The 27,477-nt window shown below is 32.2% G+C and overlaps 1 protein-coding gene across 5 annotated transcripts in view; it reads left to right on the forward strand.

Annotated features, from left to right (window-relative positions):
- The first annotated feature begins 4,208 nt into the window (after window positions 1-4,208).
- Window positions 4,209-27,477, forward strand: part of LOC119834197 — a 58,120-nt gene continuing 34,851 nt past the window's right edge. For 2 of the 5 annotated variants that reach the window (XM_038358517.1, XM_038358520.1), the window contains exons 1-2: window positions 4,210-6,042; window positions 23,296-23,682. In XM_038358517.1, the coding sequence (XP_038214445.1) occupies window positions 4,767-6,042; window positions 23,296-23,682 (1,663 nt within the window). In that variant the 5' untranslated portion in view covers window positions 4,210-4,766. Of the gene's footprint in view, window positions 6,043-23,295; window positions 23,683-27,477 lie in introns of all 5 variants that reach the window. The other 3 variants (XM_038358521.1, XM_038358518.1, XM_038358519.1) reach the window with 2 other exon arrangements.

The raw sequence follows: 27,477 nt of genomic DNA on the forward strand, positions 1-27,477 counted from the left end.
ATTCTGGGTCTCTCTCATAGTTTTTGTTTTTGTTAATTGGAGAAGAGGTGAAGTAAATAATGTGCAGTTGATTTGAAATTGTTTATGTAAAAAAATAATTAATTAATGTTGGCACACTCGTCTCATCTCGAACGCCAACTATTGATTGATGTTTCGGGCTCTAGATTATTTAATTATTACCTAAAACCAAATACAATAAAGTAAGAATTTGCCATTTTTTGTCTTAAAAAAAAAATGCTCCAAGTAGCAAAAAGAATATAAACAGAAAATATTAACAGACATTTATAAAACAAAAATAATAGTAGAAACTATAAAATGAAATGTTTTAATTAATCCATATTTTAGTCCTAAAGGAGCACTTAACGTTGTATCCACGGACAGACAATAATAATAAATCTTTATTAAGTTATCTTAATATCATCTATTCAAACCATAATCATAAATTTGTTACTTATAAATTATTAATATACAGTACGGGTGATGCCTTAAAATAACGGTTCAGATGGGAATTGGAGAATTAAATTGTTTTATTTAATAAATGGAAGCTTTTAGCTATACAGTACAGCTTTGGTAATAATAATAATCTCTTATCCTTTATAAATAACTTATTCAATAATTACAGACTTCTCCAATTCTAACCTTATTTTGTTCTTAATATATAACAATATGTATTTCATGCTCTTTATCGTGAAAATCACCATTAACATCACCTCAAACAAGCCTCAGCGGGCAGTTATGCAAATAGAATTGACAATTTATCAGTCCCGCTAAAGTGGTGGAATTTTCACAGAATTTAAGCGTTTTATTCATTCATAAACAGGGCAAGCTGATGGATGGAGGCCGTAAAATGTGCCTCTCGTTTGCTGAGCTCTCGTCACAGGTGCGAAATTAAAAAAATAACGTCAACGTAAACGTGAAAGAAATTGTTTCGGGAATTTCATTTGGTTGTCGCAATAAACTGTAGGTACGTTTCATTTTAAATGAGTAAAGAGATTATGTTAGAGAAATTCCCTTTTTTAGCGTCAATAAAGAAAAATGTCATTATTGGTTTGATGTAAGATTATATCTAGTTGTTTGTTTTCCAAAGAGACGCCGATGTGCACGATTTCTCAAATTGAAAGTCTTGTCTAGCTAAACGACAACCCTAGGGTATTCAGCACTTTAGAAACTAGTGTTAAAAACTCGGTCAATATTATCTGTCGGAGATTTAAAAGTATCTAATTTATGATTGGTAAAACTGCATACTTTTATACTATTTCAACAATGAGTAACAGACTGGAAAATGTGAGGTAAACCCGTAATTAATGCAATAGCGTTTGTAAGGTTTCAGTGCAATGCCTGTCTACTGTCTAGAAATTGAGGTTGTTGTTTGTAATAATGATGAACACCTGTACTGTTTATTTGTGTTTGAAGAAATCTGTACCTAATTTAAGGACATTATGTGGTGGGTCCTTAAAGTTTGTGTTTATGTTTCCCAAATTCTTGAATCTTCTCGCATAGTTTGTGTAATATTTGCAGTAATTTAACTTTCCATGTGAATATGCGGTAGTATATTTTCCATAATTAACGGCCATATCAGAGGGAGGGAACACACGTATATATTAGAGAAAATATTGAATGACTGATTCAACTTCGAAGGCTCAACTTCATATGAAACTTTCGTTTTGTGTCGAAAACTTTCGCTGAAAGATATTGTTAGGAAATATAATAAATACATAACATGAACAGAGTTGAGATGCTATGAATATTTCGACACATAAGTGTGGCGTGTCAGTCTTATATAACAATGTGATGACGACAATCTTTTATCAGAATGCGGAAAGAATTGCAAACTGCCACACTGAAAATTTTCAAACAAAAATAGCTAAACTGACCTTCCATTCAAGGGCACTCACGTCTTCCAATTATATAGTTATGTTTTGACCGCTAGGACATAGTTTTTATATTTTCTTACGTAAATAATGAATAAGAAAATATTAAGATAAACATAATAATCAAAGCCAGCAATCAACTTATTACAGCGCAGTCTTAGTGTTTCAATGGTCTTCACACCCAAGGCTTCCGTCGGAATTTACAAAATTCACAGCTGTGAAGGGAGATTGTCCAGCAAATAATATTAAAACACTAGCTGCGCCCCGCGTTTTCACCCGCGTAACACCATATTCCGTAGGAATATCGGGATAAAAAGTTGCCTATATGTTATTCCAGTTATCCAGCCGTCTATGTACCAAATTTCATTGCAATTGGTTCAGTATTTTTTGCGTGAAAGAGTAACAAACACGCACACATCCTTACAAACTTTCGCATTTATAATATTAGTAGGAAGTGTGATAGTTTGTAGGCATGACAATTAATTCTAAATAATAAACTAACTTCTATTACCTCAAAGTTGCAGCAATTTATAAATTGCAAAACGACGCAACTCTGCCTTTTATACTACCAGGCACAGGCGCCAGAAGTTTAAGTCTCTAAAATATTTAACTTGAGCAATTTCGTATAATCTTTGTAGTTTTAACTAGTCATATGAAATTTTAAAGCATCATTCAATTTCACGTGTTCATAACAAGAAATATTAAATACATATAATATGTATAATATACTAGTCTTCCTCCGCAGTTTCCCCCATGTAGTTTCCGTTGGGTTTAAACACACAGATTTTATAAATGTTGTTTTGCACATGTGGAGATCTGGGAAAAGGTCTAAACTATCATTATACTCTTAAGTATGTCCCTATAACTAAGAAAGTACTGGCGGAAGAACATTTGCCCTTTGTTCGGCTAATGGTTACATAAACATAACCACCGTAGGCAATTAAAAATGTATTGCCTATAAATTAAGCGTGCCCTTCAATACCATTGTTGTTTATATCAATTAAATAAGTACGTACCTATTTAGTTGTTGACAAAACAAATTCAGTCAAACTAAAGTGTGATGACAACAGTTTGTAATATTGGCAAGCATTTAATTGCAACTATGTGGTAGTTTATTATAATATAATTAATAGTATTTTATAAACAGAGTACAAAGATAGAATAGGTGTTAATATTTACTATTTGTATTAAGATAGGACTGCTTCATGATTAAAGATAGAACTAAAATTTGTTTTCTGTTCTAAATATAATTTTCAGCTTTATATTCTATTCTGCTTCATATTATATGAAGAATATGAACAATATAGTAATCTGTGTTAGGGATTAATATTATATTTGTAATTTAATTGATATTGGAAAGACTGGTTCAATTAATTTATATAGTGTCGGTCATAAAAAAAATTGTTTTCTTTAAGTTTTTAAATTAGTTTATGACATATGTTTTAAGGTAATTTAAAAAAAAAATTGTCGCTTAAATGACGTACCAATACCAAATGCTATTAAAAAAAGCTTATTCTCAAATAACATATTTAGTTCTAGAGAGCCAAATATCTGTGAGAGACTTTTATAATTATGTATATTTCTTGTGATGTAATGCCCACTTCTGGAAACTATTTAGGTAACATAATCTGAAAATAATTTATCAAATCGTTTCAAGAAAATAATATGCGTTGGATCGGAGGAACAAAAATGTTAAATGACAAATATTGTACATTTAGCTGGCTAGATTAATAGGTCCTATTTACGGACCTATGACGACATCGAGACCATTTGCAATACTGCAACCTCATCGCATGGCTTAGTTCCTCTAAAATCTTTATCCGATGCAATATTATTACTATCTAAGCTATGTAACATTCAACATTACTCCTTTGTATTACGAGATCTTTTACATTGAAACTGTATTTGTCCTTTCTACTGTGACTTTTGCTAAGTAATTTATAATAAAATTAGATGTTACTTTATACAATCTTGTATATCAGCTTTTATAATATTTTATTTGAGAAAAATACAATTCAAACACATATAACCAGAATTCATATGTAGGTACCTAAAAAATTTACTTTTTTGATTATTATATTGTGAATTTTCCTTTTTTGTTTTATATAATTTAAACGCAACTGCTTAAAACACTATAAAACTACATATTGCATAATCATGCAATCAATTTTGTGAAGTTTTAAAAGCAATGTCCAACGGTCAAGAGTCCATATGGTCATGCCTTGTTCACACGAAAATCTGTGTCAGTGTAAACAGTTGCGTAGACCGAGATTATGTTTGTTACGCGTGCTAGGTTCAAGGGGAGCTAGCCAGATTGTCGACGCGTTTCACTATTAATAGTGCCACGGGTCTATTTAGTTGATCGTTCTCAGTACAGAAGTGTTCGGAGCCGCGGACGACCAAAAACCTACGCTCTCGCGACTCGCTCGTCAAATAAAACGGCAAGAAATAAAATCGATCGACTACCGCGTACACGATATCCTCATTTATCCAATTGTTCATCGACCGCACTCCGCGATCGCGTAAACCAACACCGAAAACACATGAAACGCCGCAACTGTGCGATACATTTATTATGCAATCGTTTTCCACATCACCTAGTTCGCGAATTCTAAAATCATTGCAGTTTATGCCCAGTGATCAGTGCTCCAACACAAGTTATGGTTTATGTGCAAATTAACAAATGTATGCCGTGTGTGTTGAAAAACAAACCTGACATTCATGCTATTTTAAAGTGAATGCCACAGAAACGTGTCTTTGGCGCAATGCCAAAAATTATTACAGCTGACTGTAAACAAACAAATTAAGATTGTATAATAATAATATTGGCATGTTTCATATTTTCACTGGTTTGTTACCGCAGATGAGGAGTGCCCTACGGAAAAAAATTGCGAAATGTCGAAAAAAGAGGACTCGAGTGATAGTGATAGCCCTATAATAGACGACAATGTAATACGGATTCAATTAAGAAAGCCAACCCAAAGAAAATGGGAATTGCGCACGAGAAATCTATCCCCTGGGATCAAGTTTCCGACTATTCAGCTCTTCGACAGCGATGGAAATTTACTTGTGGAAACAAACGATGAGAACATATCCATTAAGAGCTCAGATTATGATGCATCAACTCTCAAGAGTACTCATTCATTACGCGAAAGAAATTACAAGCATTTTGTTTATACATGTCCCATCCGTAAACATAATACAATTTCAGGAGATAGAATTTATACGCGAATATTTAAAGATTCTGGCTCTATAAATAACGAAAAGGAAGAGAAAAATACAAATGTTGCTATAAGTGATAATATAGTTCCAAACATTCCAAATAAACTCACTGTAAATCGTAGTGTAGATAGTTTAGATTCAAACCTAGATACAACGCCGTTCCTTTCAGAAGGTGATGTAAGTAGTTACAAAAGTTCTGACAACGAAACGTGCGATGATTTTAATCAGCAACCTTACGCAAATTGCAAGTCAGTGAAAGAATTAGAACACAAAATTAGTTCTGCTGTGCAACCGCCCTCAGAAATTAATAATAAATTTCCTGATCTAGGTGAAGAATCATCATTAATCCCTGGGCTACAAGGTTCACAATCATTTACCGAAAATATAACTAAAGAACGGATAAAAGGGTATGTGGACACAGTGCCGCGGTCACAATCTGGGATTATATACAAACCACCACAAAATAAAGTATCGTTCCTCAATACTTATCTGAAAAGCGTAACCGCGCGTAGGGGCTCTAATCTAGATTGGTTTACTTTAAACCGTCGGCAAACAAATGATTCCCCGCAAAATTTACATGAAGCCACGAAGCGTAGTGAATCGCCCAAATTAAATTCCGAAAGATCGTGCCGCTCCTTTAAATCTGATAATACCACAGATAATGAATATATTAATATTCCATCGGATGTAGCGGCAGACTGTGAACTGAAAAAACGTTTAAAACTGTATCGACGTGGTATATCTGAGATCGCGGCAAAGCAGCAAATTACTAGCGTACTTACAAAGGAAAGACGACATTCAGTGAATTGTACAATGAGGATTACGCGAACTTCGTCTTCGGAAAGTGTAGATGAAGCGGACATAGTACTTAATCGTTTGAAACGCAGAATAATGAAGAATAAATGGAGGGAGAAACGACTTAGCGGCGGAATCAAGCAGCCACCAATTGGTGAGTAAAGTATTACCTTCAAGAAGCTAAATATATTCATTTACTTTTAAAGTTACGTATTATTTTATTGATAATATAGATTACTAATCGCTTCGCGTGACTGGTTTTTTGTTTATTTTGCTTTTATCCGGGACATTCAACATGGCTAACACAATTTTCAAAATTGATTAAATAGCATGATATTAGATCAAAACAAAGTTCTCTTTTGTTTCATATTAATAAAGAATGCTTTTAAATAATAAACGATAGAATTATTTTTTAGCCCGTTCCGTAAGCGAAACACTTATGATTAATATATGATATTGCCCCTTCTGCTGAAAATTGTACCAGAGGTAAACAGAGGTAGCAGAATTAATCTAGACTACCTCTGAAAACATGGCGTGAAAGTGTATTAAAGTTAAGAAATAAATACCAAACATATCGTTGAACATTTTGGCGATAGGTTTTTAATTTTGTTACATGTTAACCACTTATCTTCATAAAATTATTCAACCATATTGAAGTACAGTAGTAAAATACTGATCTACAGTGGAAATCTTTATCCTATCCAAAAGACTTCCTTACCCGAAAATAAAACTATTTATATTAATATTGCACGACATATGTTAAATATTCATATTGCATATGGCAATAAAAACAAAAAAAAACGAAAACAAATTTAATCAAAAATATTGAAATAAAAAACCCAATCTCAACATAGACATACAAAGAACTGTTCAAAATATTATGTTAGACAGTAAGGAATAAAAAACCTTAGAGTACTAAAATTACACAAACTAGTGTCGTCACATAGGCAACATTTAGGTACATATTCAATAGATTATCAAAAAAATAAACAAAAGATCAAAGATAGAACGAAGCCTTGCTTCTGAAAAATATGTTTTCGAAAAATTTATAATTATACAGCGGTTTTGATATCAATTTTTCAAAAAATAATTAAAATCATTAAAAATTGATAATAATAATGATTTTTTAAGAAACGTTCTTTACATAAAAAGAAATCTCTTTGTGGTATATGGTCTATGTAATTATAATATTAAAGAGCATAATAACTTTTAATTGCCATTACGACTTTACCACAACATCTAAATTAACCAGTATATGAAAAATTTGAGGCAATACAAATATCGCTGGCCAACTTTAGAGCGTTCTGAATACCCTACAATTATTAATAATAGAATCTAAACATCGTGACTCAAAGTTACAAACAAATTACATTCAAACTAATTCACGTCCATTCATCTATTTCTAGGCCGACAGAGATAATAAGTCTCCATGAAGGGCCATGTTAAGTAATACTCCATTATCCACTGATTTATAGCAGACAGTTGTTCATCTGTCATATGGCCCGTTGAATTATGAAATGCATTATGTCATGGTAGGTACCTGGTAATCTACTGATCTTATACAATTAAATAATTAATACAATACAATTATGATTACTGCAAATTCCTAAGTTAAATTTCGTTAAACAGAATCGGAGAAGAACCGCTTCTTAATGTGTTTATAATTTGTATAATACATTGACACAAAATCCTTGCAATACATAATATATTGGGTAGATTTACTCTATTCAGCTTATCAAACGTGATACATGAATTGAATAAACCTTAGTAGTTGTACTTCCAGCGGTTCAAACGAAACGATACACGATTTATAATAAGAATAATAATAAGAGCAAGATAATAGCAAAAAAAACCACTAGCCAAATAAAACTAAAATACTCAAATTGAGGTGAAATACAAAATCGAAGTGATCCAGGCGCGATCACACCGGCCAGCACATTGAGCCGGTAAATTAAACCTTACTACACAATTCGACTGTATTTATCTTTATGTGTTTGTTATCTTGTAACTTGTTACTGGGTAAACCGATTTTGATCATTCTTTTTTATATGAAATCTAGCCGATGAAAATAATTATGTATTCTGAATCGGGTGATAATACTTGAGTGATAAAAAAAATGTTAACAGCAAGTTAGCTGTTGTCATCAAAATGTAAAATGCATCGCCGCTATGGGCAGAAATTGCTATTTTTTAGAAAATTTAATAACATATTTTAATTTCCCTAGTCCGGTTTAGACCACACCTAATCACCACCTCATCGTGTTACTAAATTCTACCCTTACATCATAGTTCATACATGAGATTCATTTCTACATTTGTAAAAATTAAAATTAGCGCCATCTATACTTTTTCACGAGAGTTTCTTTACTTACTTGACACATCAAGTTTTTGGTAGGTACTGTCCGTTGTTACTGTGAAGCGATGGCGTATTAAGATCGATTGTGCCATCTAGCCGTAACAGAGAGTACTATGAGGAAGGTTGTATGAACATAATATATGAAGTTCAACCACACAAGCATGCAATTTTGTTATGAATATACTTGTTTAATTGCTGGGGTAATTAACTTATATAACGTAGCACTAAGAACTGTTGATGTAATTATTATTTATAAATATTATTTTTAAATCTTATTTATTATTAATCTATAAGGATTTTAATAAATGTTTGCATTCTTATATCAGTCGAAATTCACACGTATGTTATCACTGCATAGTATAAAACAAAGTCGCTTTCTCTGTCCCTATGTCGCTATGTATGCTTAAATCTTTAAAACTACGCAACGGATTTTGATGAGTTTTTTTTTAAGATACAGTGATTCAAGAGGACGGTTTATATATTATAATATGTATTAAACTTCTCCGAATTTAACGCGTGCGAAGCCGCGGGCAAAAGCTAAATTTCTATAAAACCATGAAAAAAAACTGTTCCTTTATTTTACTTTTGTTACCTACCATAGAAAATAGCAATTATATTTTTTATCGTACATTTTAAAAGAAAATAAATAACAAAAAAAAAATAATGTGATAACGTTATACATACGGTGAAATAAAAATTGGCGTTTGCCAAAATTTGAAAAATTTGAGAAGACTTTATTTATTAAGGTCATAACAGACAACTGAGTAGCTGGTTTCTCTGATGGTATACGTAAGAGAGACAATCAGGAAAGTATTGACAAAGGGAATAAAAAAAAAATAACTGGGCTGGGAATGGTGAGAAATAGGAGACGGGACTCCGGCTCCCCCATTCACTGAACGAAACGCAGTAGCGTGCTACTATTTCACGCCGATCTTCTGTGAAGACTCCAAGAACAAACCTTCAAAAAACAAAAGTTGTTTTTGTAGGTTTGTGATATGCATTAACTAGGTACTTATTATGCTATTTATTGTCTATACGCGTGTCTTCTTCTTTTTCTCTTTGTTAATGGCTTCACCCAACAGAGAGACTGCGCCAATGTGCAGTTACACGTGTCTTGTACTTTACAAAAATTTACATTTACAGTAATGTCATTTTTGTGAATTTTACTACCATTAAGGTGATGTGAAAAAAATATTTAAATCTAGAATATTACTTAATAAAGTCAAATATAGTTCAAAAAACTTGGGATTTGCAATATATACAGTGCTTGGCTTATAATTATATTGTATTCCTCCGAATGAATGACGTCATTTGGCGCTTACGACTTTTTAAAAATGATATAATTTTTTAATTTAATAAGATGAAAAAGTGGAAATGTTTTGAAAAAGCAAAAAATGTCGGACCCGTTTTTTATCTAGTTCTAATTAAAATAGTGTAGTAGTATTGTATTTAAGTGACGACGTGGGTAGGTAGTATTGTATTAAAACTTCAATATTTAATAACTACCACTAAATCAATTATGTACAGCTACAGCCTATAAACAAATTTATTTTTAAAGACTTCATTAAATTTTATTCGATTCAGGATTGGTACGTACTATCACAGATCATATAATACTTTACTAAATATATAGTATTATGTTATCTGTGTTAATATTAAAATATTGTTTTAATTAAATATCTACAAACGAATATTACTTAAAATGAGATGCAAATATTTTTCTTTACAAAAGCAATCCTATGAAATAAACATAAATAACTTTATCGATTTACAATTTTTTAGGAAAAACGTTACAGTTCACGGAAAGGGGTGACGCTTATTTATAGTTCCGGCCATTACGCATCATCGTGAAAACGTTAATTTACGCGGGGTCAAGGTCGAACGGATCTTTGAATAGGGCCGCTCCAGTTGTACAGCATTGCAGCTATGACACACATTCATGTGGATTGCGGAACATTAATTGGACACGATCAGAGTATAAACAATGGAATGGCCATAATTTTCTTTATTGTACGAGCCTAAAAACAGAAACACATGGTATATAGTTCATGCGCAGTGAGGACGCCGCAAGTCAATATCCTCCCTCCCTGCCGCGCCGCCATTACGGCTTGCCCATTGGTTAGCATGGCAAACTGTGTAACTGGAAATTATTTTATTTAACTTAGTCGCACGACATTTTGTGTGTTGTTTTTAGAAGGAATCAATATTTAACTATATCAATTCCATGATTGTCGTTCCTCATAAAAAATCTCTACAAATGCACTGTTATATTGTAATGATAAATATCAATACACTAACCATGGTTTGAGTTAAAGTGATAATAAGAGTAATTGCCAAAAAATCTACATCCTATCTGTTAAGACAATACATTTGATATTGGGAATGGCTTAATATTTAATTTTTGCGCGCGCAATGTAAAACCTAATTTTTTTTATTAAATGTTCCATAGTATTTAACGCAAACTATTTCCAAAAAAAAAACTCATCGCGAACCCTACAAGGAATAAAAATCAAAATTCCTAGTTATGTCATTGTGCGTCACGGTTCATGTTAGTTCTGATATCGTCCGCTAGAGCGTCGTGTCGCGGGCCGAGCGCTGGGACCAGCTGGTTGCGTTTGACAGCACTCGCTCAGACCGGTTGTACTTGTGCTGTCGCGCCGGTGCATTCCAAGCTCACGTGGGCTCAACTAAGCCGATTCAATTTTTGACCCCATCCACTTTCCTATATAACTGTAAACTACATACGGGAAAGTAACAAGTGATTCTGATCGGGTTTTGTGTTTTTAATGTACTGATCGCCTGAACTAAGTGTAGTTAGCCGTTTTGTGTGCGAACGTTGTGATATTTTAGTTTGTTTGCTTTTGAATTTGCTTCGGTACGCGTAAAAGGAATTCCGTCAGCGCTTTGTTGGATAAATAGGTATGTTTTGCTTGTTATAATTATTCCCTTATTCGGATATACTTCTTAATTTTTTTTCATGTGCACTTATAGTGTTATAATAATTGATGTTTGAATACATTCCACAATGTTACATTTAGATCCATGAGCTATATCCATTAATATGCTTCAAAATTTATAAGATGAGAAATATACAAGTAATTAGTGTTTTGTTTACAACAATATAACATATGCATGTCGATAGACATTTGATTTAATTTTAATGACTGTCCAAAAATGATTTTTTTTAATTAGTTTATAAGCAGGACATAAATGCTACTTTTACTTTAAATTAAGAATTTTAAAACAGATTAAAAAATGATATAGAGAAAGTTATCAGACGTAGAAGATACCTATCTATTTACATATAATTTTAAATCAAAACCACTTATCATTAAATTCTAATTTGATTATAATCAATGTAGAAATACAGTAATATCGCCGTAAATGTTATTTACGCATGATTTATAACTCTCGATTGTTTTCTTGGCGAAATTGTTATACCTACTAACTACAATATAATATCTAAATATGTATAAATCTGTCACCAGGCGCCGGCACCTGTGTAATTGTGTATCTTATGAACCGTGATAGTTAGAAAGATGTATTTCGCCGCAAAAACAACAATTTACGCTCAATAAAAATCGAGGTTAAGCGATTGTAAGGACGGTCAAAAATCGGATGGGTGACCAATTTTTTTCAGTTGCTCTTTACCTTATATTATGGAACCCTTAGTGTCGCGAGTCTGACTTGCATTCGACCGACTGTTGCAATATTGATAAACTTGATATCACAAGACCACATCTAATGTCTAAGTAGGTAGTTTTAATCACGAATATCGTCGTTCCAGCCTTTTATGACGTCCACTGTTGGACATAGGCCTCCCCCAGAGATATCCTAAACGACCAATCACCAACGGCCTAAATCCAGCGGCTCTTTGTCACTTTAATCACGAATATAATACATATTTTTAATTATACCTTACCTCCCTAATAAACAAACATATAACGAAAAATTGTCTTTTATATAATATTCCTCATGTTATAGATACTTGTACTATTACTACTTCGATGTACCTGCTTAACTAATTGTTACAAATATACTAACTGAATAACAAACTTTATATTTGGAAATATAGCGTTCAAGTCGACCTAAGATGTAAACAATACATAAAATCTTAAATACAGATGTTTATTCATAAATTATTACTGAGTCAAATCCCAAATTTATTTGGAGGAGAAGTTGAGGAAATGATGACAGTAATTCAATTCACAAAACCGTGTATCCTTATGCACATAGATAGATAGATATAGATATTCCATTAATATTCTGCGAAAGTAGCTAAAATGCTAATCTTTATCCCAGCCGAATACTAACTCACACACTTGGATCTTATCGACTTCGAAACTAGTAAGTACGTATTTATGGCCAGGAAACGAAAAAAAACAGTGCAGCCATTATAAGTTACCTTATTTTGTGTTAATTGGTAGTTATATTTAGGAATATAATTTTGTTTTTTTTCCTTATTGATTTTACACATTTAAGTACACTTTTTTTCCATTTACTCTGCTTATTCCACTTAATACTTATGTAATCTTTCGTATTCATTTATTCAAATCTCTCAGTTTTAAAACGATTTACACGTCGTGATCATAAGCAAACTCAAATCAAATAAAAACATTAATAATTATAGATAGAACTTTATTGCTTCTAAAAAAAGTGTGGGCGGAAACTAATCCATAATTTTCTGTGGGTAGGTACTTAATCCGAAAATGGTTAGGTCCGATTGATTTATTTCAAACTCATTATGGTTTAACTACCAAAAGTATCTCAAAGGAAGGTACAATAATTCGTATGCCGTATAATCAAACTGACTCGAACATTGTCGTATTATGAGATAGATTATTAGATAGATAGATTCAGTTTATTACGAACTATAAAATAATAATATTTTACAAAATACTTATAAGCCTTCAAATTGTTACAACTAGACGAAATTTTATTCAATTACATGTAATGTGTATGGACCACACGGGAAGCGCCAGCTTTCAAATAAGGAAAGAATCATTAAAATCCATTTCGCCATTAAAAATTTATGAGGTAACAAACGAAAAAATACAGCTGAATTCAGAACCTCCATTTTTAAGTCGATTAAAAATAGATCTAACCTTAACGTGAAAAAAATTGAGAAAATTTGCATTTTACCATTCGAACACACACTCGAATCACCAAAAACGAAAGTAAAAAAAGAGCAGAGTTTTAATTAAAACTTATCTGAAGTGGACTCTATAAGCTTTTTGTGGCAAATTTGAAAAATTGCATTTAAAGCGCGCTTCGTTTTCGCTACAATTTATCTTGGTTTCAAATTACCGTCCCGTCACAGCGAAATAGCTTGACGAATTAAGGGTCACTATGAAAGTGAACGTGGTTCAGTGAAAGCCTTATTATGCATTCCAGAAACTTCCACGCCCCTAGGGAGCTATCGCAGACTCTAGAAACACCTATTTTTCGGGTCAATGTCAGCTTTAACATAAACTTTTTTACAATGAGCACTTAGGCTTTGTAATTAAAAGGCATAGCGTAACGATTACCCTCTGGAGTTGTCTTAATGGCCATAAAGGGGGGTATTTTTAAGCTGTAGAATGATCGATGAGATCGCTGTCAAGATACTCTCTTGTTTGGTTTTACTGATAAATTTATGGGTTTCGTAACCTACATTGGTTAGGTATAATTACGTGAGTTGAAAATAAATATGATTTAAGATTTATTACATAAAAACGTTATACATAAGTACATATTAACTCGAATTTTCAACCTCTTTTATTTAAGATTAAATAGAGATAATACGAAGTTAAATTATAATCTGCTTATATTTCATTATGAAGTCAATCCAGTGATTATACAATAAGAACTATTTCCTTAAATGATAATAATTATGTAACAGTTTTTACGTTTTTACAAAAGCATGAGCCAAAGTAATGGATCAAAGTACGCTTATACTTATTTCATATCTGATAAAGAAATTGAAATCTCGTGTAAGCATGCAAGAACAACATGCAACAGCGAAATGTAGCATGTGAACAGAAATGATAGGTTATTATATTATCACGAAGTATACCCTAAAGAATCGATCCGTTATGGTGCTAGAAATTGCAATCTCTATAACACTTTTGTAATGGTATGCTTTCTCTATAAGAAAGGAAAACTACACGTTCATAAATATTATTTAAGTACATTTCCCTGTGTATTTGTATCAACTATCCAGTGCCAACCCGTCCTTGGCACTAACTCATAAAGTAAATACTTATTCAATTTGTTGAATGTCTTATGTAAAACGAATATATTAACACTAAATGCAATATCACACTCATTATGTAACCCATTGAGACTCCTTTACTTAACTGTGCTTATGAATAAGTTACGCTTTCAACATCTTATGATAATTCTTATTATAATTTTATGTTTCAGTTTTTTTTTTTATTATTATAAATAACTGTTATTTTATTTTACTAAGCTGCTTTGAAATGAATTGTAAGACGTATCAACGACTTTAGTTTATCTCTAACATTATACATGAAAGAGGGCATAGTAAAAGGTATTAGAATTTTGGACATTTATATTTAACCTCTGTTAAATCGTGTTTAACATAATAAAACAGTTGCTTTGGTTACTTCTACGGACTGAATGGATTTATATACCAACATCGTTTCTCCGGTTAATGAACTTATATTCATAGTAGAAAACCATGTAAAGCGACAGGATTTCGCTCGCCCGTTCTATTGATACAAAATACCAAGTATATTGACTTGTTAACCAATGAATTAAATACCCCACTAACTCTCGTTCTGAGTTGTTACAGTTAATTAACGTACAGGCGTTTACAATTGGTGTTTACTGTTTAAGCAACATGCGTAGGCCATTCATTCTATTAGGGTACATACTAATAAATGTTAATCGGTAGATCGAATCATTGATTGTAGATACATTGTCGTTAGGATTTTGAAGAAAGTAGCATTTTTTTAAGTGGAGAATATAGAGAATATAGAATATTGCATATTCTTGCCCGGGGCAGCCGTGGGTTATGTCAGATTTTTATCGGCTAAAACCCCCGCCATATCCCGACGCACTAAAAAAAAACGCGAGGTTTCAGTAGATCTATCTGTAAAACCATCACGCATATAACTACTAGGCGTGCTTGCTTTATCATTTTAATTTTAAATTATAACGGATTTATTATTATTTTTATATCATTAGATACTTATCGAATTATCGATAACAATGTTATCCGTAAGGAATAGCAGTGAGTTAGCTGGTTACCCAATTACAAGATATACACATGTACTATGCCTAATTTTATTTTACCTACCTACCAGCCTACCTATCTGCATACATACATCAATAAACTTTAAAACGTTATATCGTATTTAAAGAGACAAATAAAAAAAAAAATTAAATATTGGTAAACCTATTATTAGTGTATAGTTTATACTCGGTTGTTATACAGTACTATTACGTAAGAAATCTTTAGAATTGGTGTATTTAATTTCGAAGTGTAATCAGCTTGAACATGATCTGAGGCATGGATTTAGTGAGTAATTAAGCAACATAATATGTGAATAGATAATTCTTTGAAAAGTATTTTACTTGAATGATGAATTTCAGGAAAATTATTATTGTTTTTAGGATACAAAGTAACAAGTAATTATGAAGTGTGTTAAAGCACTGTTAAGAAGCGTTCTTAATAATTTTTTTGTACAAAATGTGTCACCATTGTCCCTGGGGCGAGCCACCACTCCAGATTTTAAATGAGGCCAAAGAACAATAATTTCCTATCAATCACAAAAATAATCATGCCAATTGATTGAAGACCCATAGATAGATAACTCAGCAATAAACCCACAAAAATAGACTACGTCACAAACTAACTAGATCACGTCAAAGTTCTAACCACTAGACCAAGGAGGTCATACTTCTAAAAACAGAGGTTTTTTTAGATAGAATACATTCCTTGATAAACAAGCTAGACAATAGCTGTGTTTGTGTTTGCTGTGTTTTAATGTGGGTGGATTCTTTTCTTTGAAATCTACTTTTTAATTATCGTACTAGTTTTAACGAAGAACTTTCGTACTATTTGTGGAATATATATTTAATTTTAAAAAATCGACAATAATATCAAAATTAATAGGTTTACTTATTATCGTTATTTCTAAATGTACGCAAGCCAGTCCTGGGGCATTATATTTTTATTTCTTCTCATCTCCAAATTACAAAATATAGTTATTTCATTTCATTAGGTGAACAACTACAAACAAAATCGTTATTATACATGTTTTCGAACGTTGTAGACTCACGTTCTGAAACTTTAGATGTTAGATTGCATCCATCGTCTGTGTTAAGTGTCATCCATTAGATGGATTTAACCCAGTTCAGAGTGTCAAGATGACGTCATCTTATATTTTAAAGTTCAATTCGGATAAGCATTTTTTTTTTAATTTGCTAAATAGCAATTTATTTTGTTGTATTTTTGAAGTGAAACTTCTTTAGAATCGTTGTGATTTCAAACCTGATGCAACGGAAAAACCACAGGTAAGTGACACAAATACAAAAATGTGTAGAATGAAGCTGGCAAAGAATGAGACAGAAATATACATACTATTTTATATATATTCATCTCATTCTTTTGTCGATTGAAGTTTCACTTCTATCGTGTGTGAATCGCACACACACCTTTTTTTTTTTTGCTATTCCTAAATTATTGTAAAACATAGGTTTGGCCTAATTAACAAATCTATACGATTTTCATGATATCTATCGTTTGAGTTAGGAACGTCAGTTAGCAAATGATTTGTCTGTATCGCTATTGGCCTGCTTTAGCAAGTTTCGATAGGTAATCATGTTTCGAATTATAATACTGTTTATTATAATTTTATCGTAATAATAATACTTTAATGAATGCATTGTAGTATTATTTTATAACAAATCTTAACGTTTTTATGCTTTACTATATCTATGTGTTTGCTTATGGATAGTGATAATATACATGTAGGTGTCTGCAATAATTACGATTAATAAATATTTAATATACTCCTATATTAATATTCCTTAATATACTCCAAGCAACGAATTAGGTTGACTGATTATATTATGTCCTCCTCATGTTTGAATAAAACGCAGAAGGTGTAAACACATGGTTTATTAATAAGACCGAATTAGACATATAACCTAAATAGAGTGCTGATTAAATCAACATGGCATGAAAGATAAGACAGTTATGATAAACTATCACTCACAGGGAACTTATCGCGAATGTGGTAGGGTTTATTAATCGATTAATAGGACAAGTAATTACGTAAATGATCAACGTCACCGACTTCCATTATGTACCGATTTAAATGATCATAGATAGCAGGTGTTCTAAAGCATCTATCGATAAGGGTGACTAATGACTCGCTTATTCAACAAGCGTTGAGAATTTATTTCAATAACAACATTTAATACAATTTCTGTTTAGAACACTACAAGTGAGGCTTGAATATTTTAACCACGCATACAAATATTTTAAATTATGAAGAAAACAAGCGTAAAATCACCAAAACATGTCATACGACTTGAACACTGATCAGTGATAAATCATTTTTTACACTTGTTACTTAGGCCGAATTAAATATAGCTACACGAGGTATGTGTAATAAAAAATCAGATCACCCAAATATGTTACCTAATAAAAATTACCGCCGTGTTAACTTTTTCGTAAAACTAAACGTGTAATTAGACAATAGTCAGAAACAAAAAGCCCTTAAGCAAATGATAGTCTTCGTGTGTACGATATTATTAATTTTTAGTCAGTGACAGCGTTCCACGGGCCGTGTACAAGGGAATGAATAATGAACTTGACAGTGGTGATATTATTATTGCCGGCGGAGGTAGGAGATGCATTCCAGGCTATAAATACCAATTGCGTCTCCCCCTGTCTCGGCAGACTGTGGTAACTTCACAAGTATAGCCGAAGCATGTAATTTAACTCGGTTCGAAATCGATGATCAAGTATTAAAGTTGTACTGTTCATAGAGTTGACCATGTTTTAGACGTATGCAATCCGGTTTAGAACTTTGGAGATATGTGGTGAAGTATAAGTGTGATACTCCTTAATTAATCGGCACATTTTTTAGATGGCTATTATAATCAGCATAAATTTACCCTTACTGTGTCTTGATTACACTGAATAAAATTTTAACTAAAAACTCATTATAAACATCCGATATAGATGCGAAAGAGTGAATTGTACAAAATAGTTCAATCAGACAGCAAATGTAAATTGAAATAAAAATAATAAGCTCTGTAAAAAGGCGATTGATCTGAAGGACAGTAAGTAGTTTTGAGTAAAGTAGGAAACTATCTGAACTTACCAAAGCTGTCGTCTTTAAGCGTCACTAAAAGAACTTAGTCATAAAATAAAGTTGGAGTCTGCAAATGCGGCTTAAAACTTTCGCTTTGAATACCCGCCGACTGCCACTGTCATTTCACGATTTGCATTTTCAGCGTTTCCTCCATATTCATGAGAAAGAAATATAGATAGATTTCCTTTGCTTTCCCCCGCATCCTGAACTGGCTTGGGTATTTGCAGCAATTCAAAAGCTGGAAAATACACCGCAAAGGCAAATTTTGATGAGAAGAAATAATAAATAGTCTAAGAGTTACTTTATAATTGAAATCCTTTGAATTTTACTATTTGTATATAATTTCGAAAAATTAGCATCTTTCTTTTGTACGCTTCTACTTCTTTACCAAAAGGAGTTATTTTCCATTTCTATCGGCTTTCCAATACATTTTAATCGACCTTTTAGTCTTGAAATATTTATGTTAGCAGTGCCTACGCATCTATTAAATAATGTTTAACATCCAATAAACACATGCAAAATTTAAATCCATTTAATGTAAACAGGTTTATTATATTGATAATGGTGTATAGTTTCATGCTAGATTTTTCATTCTATGTAGGTACGTCATGTAGATTATAATTACATATTTTTTATAATTTAGGCACTGTTTTTTGCGTCGTAAGTTAAAGACTATCTTACTACTATTCCATGTTTTCGATTTGATTGAATAGTACGATAATTTGAAGTGCCGTACTGCAGATAGAAATTATATTCTAATTCCCAATGCTAATAGAGCTAGTTTCAATAAAAAGGAAAGAATTGATATATTTGTGCTAAAGTATTTCTAATAGCCAATCTTTGATTTGATAGTTAAATAATTAAACTACTAGTGCCGAGAAATTTATATGTACATAATACAAACTGTCCAATTCATTGGTGGTCTGTAATTAAAATTGATATATTATAAAGACAATTCCTGAGTGGCACAAATGTTTACATAGGTAACAATTTTGAATACTACTTATGGCCATTGTGCCCATATCACATAAAGATGATTTTATCCCATAGTATAACTGATAATCTATATCACATAATATGTATAACACGTGATATTAAAATAATGTGACGTTCGCAATTTCTTTTGTAAAAATAGATTTATATTTTCCATAATCCTTGTTCCTGGAATGAATTTTTGATTTCGGTTTTCCGGAGGCGCTTTTCAAACCGAATGATTAATTTTATTCTCACAAGACCTTTCTCCGTAATTCCTTAATATTTTTATGAACTCTTTGTATTAAATTCTTTTTTAGAAAAAAAAATATTTTTCAGTAGTGATTGATCGAATACATATTTTCAAATTTAGAATCTAAATAGTTTATTAATCATTTAGAGTTCTTTAATACTAACAAGTTAATTTGGGTAAACCCAACTATTGGAACGTGTAAAATTATGTATTTGCTAAGATGCCCTAAATATTATTTTCTGAGCGCTGTAACCTTATATTTAAAACTCCTTGCAAATAATCTAGATATGGTTCTATTGCGACATGATTTCATTAAAATAATTGTACTGTACATACTTTAAACAAACTCAAAACGCATTGTTATCTCACATCGCATTGCATTGTAAGCGTGTCGCAATTTAATATCAGTAATCATATTTCCCTGGGAACGTATTGCATATACTATAAAGTATTATATCTATACTGAATTGATGTCAGCAATTTTGATAAAATAGTTGTTTCATATTGTTATTGACCATGTAATTATATCTATAACAAACACTGTACGTCCGCCCAGATTTACCCGACTGAAGAATGCCAAAAATTACCGATATAAAAACAACTGTAGTATTCAGTCGTTTAATTGAATCATGGATTAATAGCAAAAGCTGACAAATACGTCAGAATCGCTTTCTCTTAAAGAATATTGTTTATTACTATTATATTGTATTGTTTTGATAGCCATTATAGTTTAATGTGTGTTCTCTTTGGGTACCTTTCAAAATTCCAAACATTCATTTCATTTCCCATCCTTTTTTCTTTACTTTAAACATCCTGGTTATATTGAATGGTGACTGCTATACATTGTTTAAATTCTACATTTCGGAGTGTACAAAGCTAGCCGTTGTTAACCTTTTTTGATTGAAACGCTTTCGTTTAAGCGATCAATGTTACCACAGATTGGTCTTACAATAACGATGCGAGAATATACTTCATTGTAATCTTCTGATGAGGAACTAGAAACGGGGGTCCGATTTCTCTGATTTTAATCTTATGTATAAACTACTTAAATTGATCACAACAGGCAATACTTTCTAAAATCACTCGGTGCTCACTTACATGTAAACATTTCACACCTTTTACTACAAACAATGGAATATTAATCTCTATTCAATAACGATAAGAAACCATAACGCAAACTCTTGCATTTATCTTCGTGTTAATAATAGTCATCAGTTATGAAATTCCCACTGCTGCGATTAGGCTTTCTCTAGGTAATTGAAACTAACTCATTTATATTTTGTACTACGAAGTATCATTTATAAAACGAATATGATAATGCCTTCAAATTGTCAGAACTAGACCGAATTTTTATAGAACCACTTGGCAGACCAGGCGCAGCAGCAACATACACACACACTTCTTTCGCATTTATAATATTGGTAGGAAGTAGCATAGGATTGTTTAAAACTGACCTAGTTCTAGATTCATATACACCCTGATCCAATAAAATGAATATGAATGATAAATGTAAGAAAGTCACACCGTATCGTGACTAGCTGCATTTCGACGATACAATAATAGCGATTCTTCCGACATTAACTCCACTAGAATGGTTTCGCGAGTCGTTCACGAACATTAGCCACGCAACGTCTATTATATTGTCAAAAACCGCTAGTAGTTGGAATAGGAACGATCTGATTCGCATAGCATTGTTTGCATAACATAACAAACTTAAGACTACAGGGTAACAATGATTATATAATATATTAATAACATTATGTGTAATGATTGTAATCGTCGAAACAAATAAACTGCTTTATTTCAAAGCATTAATATTCCTTTCATCTCAGAAATGTATAATACAATTCAGAAAATATAGCTTACTGAAATGCGAAATAAAATGTATTTAAAGAACCAATAACCGTTAGCATCCGTCGAATGAAATTTTACGATTTTCGATTAAACGAATGCCGATAATAATCGATTTTAGGGAATGCCTTTGCCCATTACCCTTTTCGGCGGCAAACTTTTTGTATTCTTAAATTAAATTACAAATTTTTGGTGGATATTGAAAGTTTTGCAAGATATTTTTAATGAAAAAAAGAAGATGAAAATTTTGCCTTGTAGCACTGTATTAATTAACAAAATTTGCTAAAGTTCAACTAATACATACTTGCAACATAGCTTTTGTTTTATTTTTCATTATAATATATTATAGTTAACATTATACACGCGACTGTACTGACTAAACCTATACAGTATACATTATACTCGTTGCATATTTACATTTCTTTTTTGTGCATAATTATTAAATATTATTATGAAATTACAATTATAATGTAGATTCAAATCATTAGAAATTCATACAATGGCAAAGAAAAAAATGACTGTTCCTAAGGCGATTTCATTTTTAAAATATCATAACAAAAGAAGAAAATGCAGACAGAAATGCACTCTTATATAAATTACAGCCATAAATCCCTAAGAAACTTTAAAATGACTTGGAGATAAATCCAAAGTTTCTGAGCCCGGATTTCTTTAATTTATTTGCTTTAACTTCTAATTTATTCAGTGCAAATGAATAATATGGGGTCAAATAAATAATAGGACGAAATATATTGTGTCATTTGAAAATGAGCAGAAGAAGAGATTACACCTAAACAGTACCGAGTTTTCAATTAGCATTGAATAATATTCTAATAGTCTATTTCAAATTATTACACCATAAATATTATATACATTTTTAATATTTTTTGCTTCTAAAATCTATTTGCGCATTATAATATTTATTTTGGAATTTATCTAGAATTTTATAAAGACATGTGACTCATTACATATTTAAAAAGTATAATTTTCTACAAAAACTGGGTTACCCATTGAAATTCTAATTTCTAACATTGAAATAATCTGCCAACATTCGCATTGAATACTGAGTCCATTGTTCACATAATCGCTATTTTCCAAGGTAATCAAGACCAAGCAAAACCGAGTCTTGGAGAATTGATCATTATGGCCTTATCAAAATCTGAGAAAATAGTTCATCATTAGTGGATTTTTTACTCTGAAACTTTGTTCGCGTGCTGAGGTTATTAAAAGCAATGAATCCAAGCGCTCGTTTTATGATTTTTTTGTACATTTCTAACTAGATAATGAAGTTGCATTGATGATTATGGTATTTTAGTGGTACCTCATGCATTTCTACTGTTGTAAATAGATTAACATGCTTTTATTTATTTACATATAACCGACTGCTTTGACTCGATTTGACCCACTTTAAGGGTCCGGATTTAAGTCACACTTTGTACACTTATCAGTGACAGTACAATAATTTCATGAGTTTATCTTATTATCCTGGAATTGCCAGGATTAAATAATTTCCTGACGTATACTCTGTGTATAAGAGGACATGAGACAATTAATTTATATAATTTATTTTTATTTTTTAGTGTTTTTTTGTTTTATTTTATTTAAACTATACTATATTTATTACTTTAAATATTATTTTTTACAGATAAAAACGAGTGTAAGCGTAGTAACAGCGCATCATCAGATTGGCGCGATGCGGGCGGCGGGGCCCTTGTGAGGTCCCGCCTCGCAATGGGCTCCAACATCAGCCAACACTCCGCTAAGGGTCTCAAGGGACGCCGCGCTCGGTCTAGCGGCGATCTTTGCAATGGCGAGACAAAAAGCCAAACGGAATCATCCATACATACGTCGGTATGCGGCTCCGTCGTGGGCGACGTTATGGGCTGGAACCGCTCCTTACCAAACCACCTGGATGGCAACAGACATCTAGCTGACTACAGCCGAGTAAACAATAATTATGGTGAATTTGGAACGTATAACAGAAGCCATCCAAAAGGAGGGCGTGGATTGCGGTACAGGATCTCTAAGTCGGGTAAGTTATACAATTGTTGGCATAATATCGTAATGGAAACTCGCAATAGCTAAATGCGGTATTCAGCTTTAAAGACGTGCGCTAAATTCATTTCACAGCGAAATTTCGCCAATTTTCAACAAATTTCTTTAAAAGCATTCACAAAACGTGTCACATGAAAAGAATAAAAGCAAAGCAGTTTACTCCAAATCCCATTCCAGCAACTTGAGTACTATAAACTTAAAACGGCCAAGTTTTCCGTCTAGGTACTGTAAGTGTACGACATCTAAGTGCTATTCTCAAGTATGCGGCGGCGAAAACATTTTAAAGCTCCCGATTAAAACCCTTCTGAAGTGAAGCCTTTGTGAAACCGAGAAAGTGGGGTTGATGTAAAATGCTCGACAAAATTTATGAAAGTCAAGCTTTTCTAAAATTGAAATCTTAACACTGCGTTTAGCCGAGAATTAAGGCGAATAAATTACTTTGTACCATGATGTATTAAGGTTGCCGAAAGTTTGTCATGGAATCCCGGACGGCGAAGTTTAAAATTTAACACGGCGAAGCACATAAATGGTGGCAATTACACCTCTTCCGAAACTTTGACGTCTACGACATCTTTATCAAGCCTCGGTGTAACATAAACTTATGAGATTATTAAACACACACTACATTCCAGATTTTGAATAAATAACTAAACGTAATGGAAGAATATAGCAGTATACACACCTATTTATACCTATAAGGTATTATATAGATACTTATATACAAATCAAAGCGGCGGTGAGTCAATGGAGGCATTAACGAGATTAGGAAATAATTCTCCTAAATAAACACAGCTAAAAGCGAGCGACCGATGTCAATCTGTGTGTAGCCTTATCGGATGAACTGATAAAAACGCCTAATGGCCGCGAGAGGGATCGTTTGTCTTGTGCCTCGGGGTTTCTTAATATTTTTTTTTTGTAAATACATCAAAGATGTCTTTCTCCTTTTATATTCTACTAGAATATTTTTTTCTCTTCAATATTTTAAGTAAATATGAACTTGAGCCATGACAAAATGACGAGAAAGTATATAGACTTTTTGTAGTGCTTATGAGTAACTGCTTTCACATTGTTTTAAGAATAAATACATGTCAGTAATGCCTCTAGGCCTTGCTTTATGGTAACAAAGAAGCCACGACAGTCCGGGGGCCGAGGTTATCTATGCAAGATTTCCCCCTCCATAAAAAAGGTTTCAAAGAAGTTACGATTCACCTATGTCCTATATATAGAATAATTAAATCGGGACTCATTCAAACGAGAAACATTTATTCGAATTTTAAGTGCAACTAACCATCAACTGTATGGCTAATTTGATAAAGCTCTAAACGTCGCTTTGAAATATGCCTGATTATATTTTGTCATATTCAACTGAAAATCCGTGCATGACGATCTTCTCTCAGTCGTATAACGCGAAATTTGACCAACGAGTTTGCCTCTTTGTGTTTTTGTTAAGCTTATTTTAAAACCATGTTTTTGCACCCTCTATTTACTGAATAAAGAGGCGAGGTTTGTGTTCCTTAATTAATATGGTATGATTCTTTAAATAGCCTATTTTATAAAACCTCGTTCAAACTATCTTAATAAATATTTGTTCAAATAAAAACAAGCTTAATGTAAATCGCCCTTGGTACAGTGGTTAACGCGTGAACGTAGAATCGAGGGGTTCCATTCCCGGTAGGGACGCTTAAAAAAGTCTCGGTTTGGACACCGAAGTCTAATCACCTCCTTGTCCATAAAGGAAGTCGATCAGTGAAACAGACATATATCATCTGCCCCATACCCCACTAGGGGTCACGGGATACACTTTTATGTAGAAGCGCTCGTATCTTTTTCCCCAAACATTAACATTTGTAACTAGCCAGACAATAATCTAAAAATATACGACAATAAGAGTCAAACATTGTGAGAAAAAAATAATTAAAAACAAACCAAATGCAATTAGCATACGTTACCCCCGGAACATCCGAAATTAATTAATTTATTTTTATATTTCAATAATAGCAGTAATAAAACGCATTGGTACGGAAGCTAGATACGTTATCGTATGTATTTTCCACGAAAATTTATTAAATTAAACTAAATATATTCTTAGATTGCACTTAAAATTCCTTCGTACATTTACGCCTCTTGTCGCAATGCAGTTGCTTCTATTATCTTAATCTTACAAGTTTCCATTACGATATGATTGTATGTGTTCGTGTGCATATTATATATTTTTGAGGTAGAAATATAACATTGTAACATATACTATGAAATTTTTTTGACAAAATCCATACTTAATATTATAATCTGATGTTAACTCTTTCTTTTAGTCTGCCTGTCTCTTCTTCACGCCTAAATTGCTGAATCCATTTGTATTAAAGTACAATCCTTTTAATCGAAGCAAATTTTTGTATACCTATGTTTATTTAACTAATGATCTATTTGTAAATTCAGACTCCTGAATTCAACTTTTTATCGAACTTTTTAAAATCTTCTAATTTTTTTTTATTATTTAGTTAATTCGTGATTGAAATTTATTGTTTACGAAGTAAAGACTAAAATTATAGGATATGATTGTGTTATAACAGTGTTCGACTGTGTAATATAAACAAGATTATATTATGCTATATCAAATACAAATTAAAAAGCACACATTTAGCACACTGCTGAAAATTTTTGCTATTGTTTAAAAGAAATGAAATATCTCGCTTCAAAAACATAAAAAAAACTAAACACATTCTCTTGCTGTTTCGTGGATATATAGATCTTATATTAGCATCACAATGCAGTAAAGCTATAAACGCAACCTATGCTGCGACAAGTTTGTATAATTCCGGCTTAGGGGTTAGCAAAACTCGGCGATGACGTCACGGACTGCGCTCCAAACGCGACCGGGTCAAGGACAGCCAGCCGACCGCAAACCAATACATTTATAAAATTACCACGATAAAACTGGAATATGTTTCGAATGAAAGTTATTTTAGGTCATGTTCCAATACCGCAAAATGTGTATGCGAAAATTCGAAAATAGAAACCCCTTTTACATGATTATATTAATGCATTCTAGAATATATGAAACGAAACAATATCCCTTACTTGTTCCATTTTTCCATTGTTGTTGTGTGTGTTGTTATGTTTGTATATACGATATGTAGGTATGCATAAACGCATGTTTCAAAAATTTCTTTATGATCCCAGTAAATTGAAAAGTTAAAATAAATCTTTAATATATAAAATTCTCGTGTCACAGTTTTCGTTGCCATACTCCTCCGAAACGGCTTGACCGATTCCTCTGAAATTTGGTAAGCATATTGGGTAGGTCTGAGAATCGGCCAACATCTATTTTTTATCCCGATATTCCTACGGGATACGGATTTACGCGGGTGAAACCGCGGGGCGCAGCTAGTATGCCATATAAGATTCATTTATATAAATAATTTTCAACTACAACTATTACGTAAAGTTAGGCATAAGATCTATATTAACACTTAAATTTTTTACACATTTAACACGGCCAACTTCTAGAAAAAACTTACAAATTAAAATTGATTTCGAGATCGAACCATAATGGTAACGTATATAATAAACAAATCGTTCGCCTTTATATTTATGAAAGCGCATTAATTGTTGTTCATTGCAAGCTAAAGCACTTTATAAATACTAGTGATAAATTGCAGGCTTGATCAAATATTTCGCACTCCATTGAGGCTGGAATCATTTTATTTATTTGTATTCTGTGATTTGCGATGATTCTCACTTATTATAAACTAGCTTTTCGCCCGCGGCTTCGCCC

Source organism: Zerene cesonia, chromosome 19, assembly GCF_012273895.1.
Source record: "Zerene cesonia ecotype Mississippi chromosome 19, Zerene_cesonia_1.1, whole genome shotgun sequence".
Classification (NCBI taxonomy): Eukaryota; Metazoa; Arthropoda; class Insecta; order Lepidoptera; family Pieridae; genus Zerene; species Zerene cesonia.